General features: G+C 49.1%; 2 protein-coding genes across 2 annotated transcripts; both read left to right on the top strand.

Annotated features, from left to right (window-relative positions):
* The first annotated feature begins 2,397 nt into the window (after positions 1 to 2,397).
* Positions 2,398 to 4,736, top strand: eef1b2 (eukaryotic translation elongation factor 1 beta 2). Its single transcript, XM_046043136.1, has 7 exons — positions 2,398 to 2,554; positions 3,384 to 3,506; positions 3,591 to 3,720; positions 3,811 to 3,877; positions 4,118 to 4,243; positions 4,438 to 4,505; positions 4,622 to 4,736. Exons 1-7 carry the CDS (start codon positions 2,475 to 2,477, stop codon positions 4,706 to 4,708), a joined length of 681 nt encoding a protein of 226 aa, XP_045899092.1. The 5' UTR covers positions 2,398 to 2,474; the 3' UTR covers positions 4,709 to 4,736.
* Positions 4,737 to 5,131: 395 nt separating this feature from the next.
* On the top strand, positions 5,132 to 8,381 carry LOC123967111 (DBF4-type zinc finger-containing protein 2-like; the record flags this gene model as incomplete). The annotated part of the gene is made up of 6 exons (XM_046043137.1): positions 5,132 to 5,265; positions 7,435 to 7,534; positions 7,631 to 7,668; positions 7,745 to 7,775; positions 8,032 to 8,128; positions 8,224 to 8,381. Coding segments are annotated over exons 3-6 (308 nt in total), but the record flags the coding sequence as incomplete, so codon positions are not given.
* Between the last annotated feature and the right edge of the window lie 218 nt (positions 8,382 to 8,599).

Raw genomic sequence — 8,599 nt, 5'->3', positions numbered from 1 at the left:
ATTAAGCAAATTTCAAGGACCGCCTTTTTTCACCTACGTAATATTGCGAAAATCAGGAACATCCTGTCTAAAAATGATGCAGAAAAACTAGTCCATGCATTTGTTACTTCTAGGCTGGATTACTGCAATTCCTTATTATCAGGCTATTCGAAAAAGTCCATTAAGACTCTTCAGCTGATCCAGAATGCTGCAGCACGTGTTCTGACAGGAACCAGGAAAAGAGATCACATTTCTCCTGTTTTAGCTTCTTTGCATTGGCTTCCAGTAAAATCCAGAATAGAATTTAAAATCATTCTTCTTACCTACAAAGCTCTTAATGGTCAGGCACCATCTTATCTTAAAGAGCTCATAGTACCTTACTACCCCACCAGAGCACTGCGCTCCCAGAATGCAGGGTTACTTGTGGTTCCTAGAGTCTCCAAAAGTAGACTAGGAGCCAGAGCGTTCAGCTATCAAGCTCCTCTCCTGTGGAACCAGGTTCCAGTTTGGATTCAGGAGGCAGACACCATCTCCACATTTAAGAGTAGGCTTAAGACTTTCCTCTTTGATAAAGCTTATAGTTAGGGCTGGCTCAGGTAGTCCTGAACCATCCCTTAGTTAAATTGAATTGAATTGAATTGAATTGGTTCTCAGGTGATCTCAGGTGGTTCTCAGGTGGTTCTCAGGGTGTTCTCAGGTTGGCTCAGGTAACGTTCAGGTGGTTCTCTGGTGGTTCTCAGGTTGGCTCAGGTAACGTTCAGGTGGTTCTCTGGTGGTTCTCAGGTTGGCTCAGGTAACGTTCAGGTGATGCTCAGATGGTTCTCACGTGATGGTCAGGTGGTGCTCAGGTGATGCTCAGGTGGTTCTCAGGTGGTGCTCAGGTGGTTCTCAGGTGATGCTCAGGTGGTGCTCAGGTGGTGCTCAGGTGGTGCTCAGGTGGTTCTCAGGTGGTTCTCAGGTTGGCTCAGGTGGTTCTCAGGTTGGCTCAGGTGGTTCTCAGGTGGTGCTCAGGTGGTTCTCAGGTGGTTCTCAGGTGGTTCTCAGGTTGGCTCAGGTGGTTCTCAGGTTGGCTCAGGTGGTTCTCAGGTTGGCTCAGGTGGTTCTCAGGTTGGCTCAGGTGGTGGCTAGCTGAATAAGCTGAATTTATCCAGCCATTAACAGTGAACAGGCCTCTGTGTGGTCATCAGACAGCCGGGAACTCCGTTACAGGTTTGTACCGGACACAGGAGATTCAGACGCTCTCACAGGAAGCTGAAGAACCTGTCTTTAAAATATTAAATGACTTTTATCAGTTGGGTCAGAGGTACGACCAGGCTGGGCCAGTTAAGTCTGGTCCCCACCTTCACCAGCTTAATAAACTTTGTAAAAAATTACTCCATTAGCTTTCTATTATAGTCAAAAACTCCTCTGGAGACGGTCAAGTCGGTGCTAAAGAGTTCATTCCAAAACAGGACAGATAAACCCGTCCAACATCCCAGCAGGTCGGAGGATGAAGTCCATCCTGTGGTCTGCAGTCTTATATATAGTATCTCTTCTGGGCTGGTTTGCCCTCCTCTCCTCATGATGAACTTCTTTTCTTCTGTTCCTCAGCTGTCAGTTATTACTGCATTGTTGACTTTCTGCATCTTTATACTACTGGATAAGAAGTTCATCATTTACATTTCAACTTCAGATTATTAAGGATAATCGCTGATGACTGATGTCTGTTTCTTGTCTGCACTGCCCCCCCTCTCTGTGTCCGGGGCATGTTGATCACGCTATTTTAACCATAACCTGACTTTGTGGAAGAAGCTGGTGTCTCCTGTGCTGTGTGCTTTAGACAGGACATTCTTACTGTATTGATGTATGTTTTGTAACACAATGTTGACTGATTCTGCTTCTACATTTTCCTCTGCTGCTGTTGATGCTGCTGTCTCACTCAGCGTGTTACTGCCTCCGGGCAGCAGGACCTGAACACTGTGATCCTAACTGTCCTCTGTTTAAACGACGACACCTTCGCTCTAGTAATTAATGATAACAACTTAGGCTGCAATGCTCTCAAATAATTCTCAACAGATCCTTCTGATGTGTTTCTGAAACAAAGATTATGATACTGATTCTGGGGGACTAGAGATTTTTCATATTGTTTTTATTTGATTACCTGATTTTAATCATTAAATAAAGGTTGTTAAAAAAACAATGGAGACCAGAGGTTTTACTCACCTCGGGCTTAGCCTCTACAACAACAACTATAAAATAAACATTCCTGCTTTACGACAGTAAATCAGTTTAATTTATAAATTAATCCTTTTACTTTAATTATTTGTAATTTCCTGTGATAATATTTGCTGTAGTTAATCTCTGAGCCTTCCTCCTCCTCCTGCTCCTCCTCCAGGTCGGCGGGCAGGAGGAGGAGCGGTGTCCGGTGAGGAGGGGTCTGTCTCCGGGTATAAAGCCGCCTCCTGCCGCCTCCTTCCTCCTTCTTCTCGCTCCTCCGGCTCTTCTTCATCATCATCATGGGCTTCGGTGACCTGAGATCGGCCTCCGGCCTCGCGGTGCTCAACGACTTCCTGTCGGAGCGCAGCTACATAGAGGGGTCAGTAGAAACACAGTAGAAACACGGTAGAGACTCGGTAGAGACTCGGTAGAGACTCGGTAGGAGCCGCTCAGAGACGGGCCGCTGCAGGCCGCCATCTTGGCTCTGTCTGAGCTAACCGGGGCTAACTGTTAGCTGTTAGCAGAAAGTTTAAACGTGAAAATGAACCCACGTGACGCCGTAAAATGTCCGCGGTTCACCCTGACAGAGGGCCGAGCGGCGGCACGAGGGTTAGACCGGACTCTAGATCAGTTTCAGGACTTAAGCCTCCGGAGAGTCTGACGTGGAGCAGTAGCTCCATGCTACCGTGAGCTAGCTCGGAGCCGCGTGGCGCTAACGTGCTCAACTCTTATTTTACTGCTGCGCGTGCACGTCCCCGGTGTGTCACGTGAGGTTATAGGAGCTGAATGAAACCGCGGAGTCGTTAATAAGCAGCAATCGGTCGCGTGCCGCCGACACGTGGCCTGAGCAGGAGCTTCCCGGCCCGGGGGGTTTTTCCAGGTAGCTGTGGGGTCCGGGGTCTAGGGGGGCCACAGGTGGGAGCCAGGGGTCTAGGGGGGCCACACCGCAGACAGGAACAGGTCAGGAACCCCTCGCTGTGTTGGTATATGTAGGAAGCACGTAGTCCCTGTCCTCAAGTGGGTTCTGAGTGGGGAGGTCGCGTTACCACGGCGAACAAACAAGCCTGTCAGGGACCGTAACGGGTTCAGGACCGCCGGAGGTTTAATGTCGGACTCTCAGAACTGAACTGTTAACTTTTATTATCTTGCCCTTTCTTCAGACTCGCAGGCGTGTTGAACATATGCTAATGAGGTGTCTGCGTCCTCAGGTACGTCCCCTCTCAGGCCGACGTGGCGGTCTTCGAGGCGATCTCGTCGCCCCCCTCGGCTGACCTGTGCCACGCCCTCCGCTGGTTCAACCACATCAAGTCGTACCAGAACCAGAAGAACAGGTGAGGACGCTGACGTCATCAGGGTGTAGGGGTGCGCGGGTGTGGGACGCCAGTGAAGTAAGCCCCGCCTCCTCCTGTTGTCAGTCTTCCAGGTGTGAAGAAGCCCCTGGGTCAGTACGGCCCCGCGAGTGTGGCCGACGCCACCGCCGGCTCCGCCCCCGCTTCCAAGGAGGAGGACGACGATGACATCGACCTGTTCGGCTCCGACGAGGAGGTGAGGCCGTGGTGATGTCACAGTGGCGTCAAAGATGTTGATTCATTCAGTTTCAGTGTGTTTACATTGTCCCTGGGATTTGTCTGGCAGGAAGACGCAGAGGCCGCCAGGCTGAAAGAGGCACGTCTGGCAGAGTACGCCGCCAAGAAGTCAAAGAGTAGGTTACCGACGACTACCAGTCACAGGGTCGCTAACGGGGTCACATGGTCGGTCTGTCAGTATGGGGTCGGGATTTATTATTTTTTTCATGTCGACTCTTCATGATGATCAACCAATCACCATCTTTCGGCTGACTGCCTGATGGACGCCTTGTTTACCTGAGAGAGTCCTCCAATCAGAGGGCTCTATGGCGCAGAGCTGTTTCCATGGTAACTGACTCCTCCCCCTCCCTCCTCAGAACCCGCCCTCATCGCCAAATCCTCGATCCTGTTGGACGTGAAGCCGTGGGACGACGAGACGGACATGGCGAAGCTGGAGGAGTGCGTCCGCAGTATCCAGATGGACGGGCTGGTCTGGGGACAGTGTAAGAATACTGCAGTAACACTACACAGTACTACAGTACTGACGGGTCTCTGTCTGCAGGCTGATGATGATCTCACTCACCATCTTTCGGCTGAACATCAGATGAAACTTCATGATCTGAAGCTGCAGAAACAAACTGACCTGCGATCAGTTTCAGACGTACTGATTATTAACGATGATCTGATCTCTCTGCAGCCAAACTGGTTCCCGTGGGTTACGGCATCAAGAAGCTGCAGATCGGCTGCGTGGTGGAGGACGACAAGGTGAGCATGTTTACCTGCGGGGCCCCGCGTTTACCTGCGGGGCCCCGCCTTTGCCTGTGGGGCCCCGCCTTTACCTGTCCCCGTCTCTCACCTGCCTTGTGGTTACCTGTCCACAGGTGGGCACAGACATCCTGGAGGAACACATCACGGCTTTCGAGGACTTCGTCCAGTCGATGGACGTCGCTGCTTTCAACAAGATCTGAAACGTTAATAAAAAGCACTTGAACACAACACGCTGCTGTGGTTCTTTCAGGCGTCCAACACGCCGCGTCTCTGTTTAAATGTTGAGCGACGACAGGAAGTTCTAAGAGCTGGGCCTACAAAACTGAACCTGAGATTTAACCGTGTGCCTACGTGAACTGTGTATAAATACATGAACTGTGTATAAATACACCATGAATACTGTGTGTGTGTGTGTGTGTGTGTGTGTGTGTAAATACACCTTCATGAATACACGTATTGTGTATCACTGTGCTGATGAACAGACCCGACAGCACGCACACAAACACCGCTCAGATCATAAACCCGGATCCGTCTCTGGGTCCCGCACCCTGGAGTCCGTGCGGGTGCAGTTCCCTCTCCGGCCTGCTGGCGGCGGCGCTGCTCCGCCTCCGAGCGCCAGATTCCCGCCCTGCCGGAGATCCCGCCGCAGAAGAAGAGTCAGACCGGAACCTAAACAGCGCGGCAGAGCAGCGCGCGGCGGAAGAACATTTTAATCTCTGTGAAAGTAAACAATAACAACAACAAGAAGCAGCTGCAGGTAAACAAACACAATCGTCCCTTATTGCACCTCGGCGTGCTTCTCTAGAGCCAGCCAATCAGCGTCGCTGCAGGACGCCCGCTCAGCTAACAGCATGCTAACGGCTAGCCGGCTGCTAACAGCAGCTGTAACGGCGGAGACACGTCACCGTCCGCGGCGTTACCATGGTTACCGCGTGTTCGGGCCGATCCGGGAGTTTGACCCGGTTTAACCGAACCGGGATTAAACCGGAGCCGTTAGCGTCGCAGCTAGTTAGCTTCACACAGTCAGCCAATCAGAGCGCAGCTGCCGCCGCGCTGTGATTGGTCCAGGCAGAGAGCGGCTCTGACGTCATTTACATTTCAGAAAGCGGGTTTAGTGAAAACTGAGTAAGTTGAGCCCAGATGAGAGAAACTGCGGGTCAGTAACCCCTGATGCTGTGAAGCTGACCTGCTGGGAGGAGGTTTAACGAACGCGGAGTTTCTCTCCGACTCCTCCTGCAGAGCGTCACGAACAGCGTTAGTCTTTAGAAACACCGAATCACGGTTAAAGAGGCTGTTTTTCTAACCCCAACATGACGCTTTCTGTCATCGATGTGCGGACAGAGAGTTATCTTTGGACATCGTGGATTTATCCTCAGCACAGAATTAAATCTATAAGCTGCTCTGTCCTCCTTTATAACTCTGTGGACATGAAGGCAAAACACTTAGCGTGCTGTTTAAACTGATCAGAGAACAGTGACCTCTCATGTTGTAGTCGCACAGATTGATTACTCCTCTGAGTGAGGATGACTCTGGTGCAGCTGAAACTAATACATGGAGTTTTTCATTATCTGCTGACAGTCTGAATGTGTTTTGACAGCATTTCACAAAATACAAAATGAGCCTGACTGTCACTTTTCAACCACAGGTCCATGAGGAGCCTAAACTGTGTCTGATCAGTTCGATTAATATTTTCATCTTCAGTTATTGCCACCGGCATTTAGTCCCGTCAGGTTCCAGCTGAATAAACAGACCTGTAGCTGTTTAAAATGAATAAACTGCAGGAGAATTCACCACTTCATCATTCATTAAGGAAACTCCAGTCTGGTAAATGATGAATGAGCAACGCTGTATAAAATGTAGTATTTTTAACGCATCGATCCTCCGCTCCTGCGTTTTAGAGCCAATCATGTTGTGCGTTGGCAGCGTTCATATTTCTAGCTCCACCCGATTAAAATGGAGGCTCTGCCTTTATTTACCCGTTGCCATGGTGAATCGTAGTATAGGAGCTCCATTGATGAGGCTTTTTTTCATCCCCACGCACGCGTTTCCATCTGGCTCAACATACTCTGAGCTGACTGAACTGATTCTGATCGGCTGTTCTGAAACAGAAAACTCAGAGTTTGACAGCTCAGAGTTCAGGTTTACACTCAGAGTTTGTTGAACCTGCTTTCTGAAACAGGGCCCTGGTGTTTTAAGTTGTGTTTTTAAATGAGCTGCGAGCAGTTTAACCTCACAAACAGCTGAATATTAAAACCAGGCCAGGAGGGAATTAAAACACGAGCATGCGATGAAGAGGTCTGAACTTCTGAACCACAGCTCCTGGTTTTATTAGGTGCGTGAGCAAAATGTCCAGCGTGGTTAAATGCTGAAACAAATACAGACAGGAAGAGCTCCTTTGAAATGATTTAATGGTTCAGTAAAGACCAGCAGTCTCACCTTCTGGGTCCGTTGTTGATCAAACTCCCACCGTGGTCGTCCAAATTGAAACTTCCTTCACTTGTACTAACCCTACCCTGAAGCTACCCCACAGGGTTTTACTCACTTTCAGCACAAACGGGACGGTTTTGTGACGCCGCGCTCACAGTATTTCAGCGTTAAAGACGTGAAACGAGGAGGTGTCATTAATCAAACCTGGAAGGTCGCCTGAGGAAACGTCTGTCGTGACCAAGATGGCAGCCGTGGATAGCGGAGACAGTCGCGTACCTATTATTATTATTATTATTATTATTATTATTATTATTATTATTATAGGGTTTATATTTTAATATTTAGTTTAATAAACCGTCACAGAGAAACAGTTTGTGTTTAACTTCCATTTCTTTCTCGCTAATTAAAAACTTTTAATTGATTAAATACGACCAGCTCCCGTTTATTAATCATATCATCGTCAATGTTTGTTGTTAGCGTCACCTGTTTCTGTCTTCAGGCTCATGGACTCTCCACCTGAAACTCTCACCTGGTTACCGTTGGTTACAGCATGGCGCGCTCTGATTGGACAGATAACTCACTGACTGCACTGCCTCCAGGTGACCGACCATTAGCGTAATTAATGTTAGATGAACAGGTGAGGTTGTTGGTGGTCGTTCAGAATAATGATAATATTTTATGTTGACGTGTTTCAGATCTCCAGCCAGCAGGATGTCTGACTCCTCTGATGAAGGTAAAAACACAAACACACTGTGGTTTTAGATTTTAGATTTACTTCCCTGATTTAACTGTGTTTGTGTGTGTGTCAGATGACCAGTGGAAGGCGGAGTCTACCCGCAGGTGAGTCTACCTATTGGTTATTCTCACTGACATGTGTTTGGTTATTAGACTCTTCAGGTATGTTTTCTAGAAATGTATTGGACCATTTTTGAAAACATAGTCAGTTTCTATAAATGTTCTGCGTGATGTTCAGGTGTTTCTGTAGTCAGGATCATGTTACTCAGGTTTTTACTCCTTTCTATGATCATATTTTACACGTTTATACTGAATCCTGCTTTTAGATGGAGGGTTTTTTCTCCCTCTCTGTGTCTGACAGGATGTGGGCGGAGTCTCAGCCGGGTCCATCCAGGTGTCAGCCCAGCAGACAGGGTTATTGTGGATACTGCAGAGTCCTTTACAGCAACCTGGAACAGGTACAGACTTTACACCTCAAGCTGCAGTCATGTGACCTGAGCTGTCCAATCAGAATAGAGCAGGCCGCACACCGTTTTCCTGTCTGTTCTCTCAGCACCTGTCCAGCCTCCGACACCTGGATTCTGTCCGGGCGTCCTCCCGAGGCTCCAGCACTGTCTCCTCCACCAGCAGTAGCAGAACCAAACTAACCCTGCTGGAGCGCTTCCTGCAGGACGTCCTACACCACCACCCGCACCGCTACAACGACCCCAGGTAACTGAAACAAACAAACCCGCACTGCTACGGCAACCCCAGGTAACTGAAACATACCCGCACCGCTACGACGACCCCAGGTAACTGAAACAAACAGACCCGCACCGCTACGACGACCCCGGGTAACTGAAACAAACATACCCGCCCCGCTACGACGACCCCAGGTAACTGAAACAAACATACCCGCACCGCTACAACGACCCCAGGTAACTGAAACA

Source organism: Micropterus dolomieu, unplaced genomic scaffold, assembly GCF_021292245.1.
Source record: "Micropterus dolomieu isolate WLL.071019.BEF.003 ecotype Adirondacks unplaced genomic scaffold, ASM2129224v1 scaffold_36, whole genome shotgun sequence".
NCBI lineage: Eukaryota > Metazoa > Chordata > Actinopteri > Centrarchiformes > Centrarchidae > Micropterus > Micropterus dolomieu.
The sequence above is the reverse complement of the archived record's forward strand: the minus strand, read 5'-3'. Positions and strand labels throughout refer to the sequence as shown.

Coding starts and splice junctions, on each gene's coding strand:
- eef1b2 (XM_046043136.1), top strand. CDS start 2,475: ATGGGCTTCGGTGACCTGAGATCGGCCTCCGGCCTCGCGGTGCTCAAC. Junction 3,507..3,590: donor TACCAGAACCAGAAGAACAG/GTGAGGACGCTG, acceptor TCCTGTTGTCAG/TCTTCCAGGTGTGAAGAAGC. Junction 3,878..4,117: donor CGCCGCCAAGAAGTCAAAGA/GTAGGTTACCGA, acceptor CTCCCTCCTCAG/AACCCGCCCTCATCGCCAAA.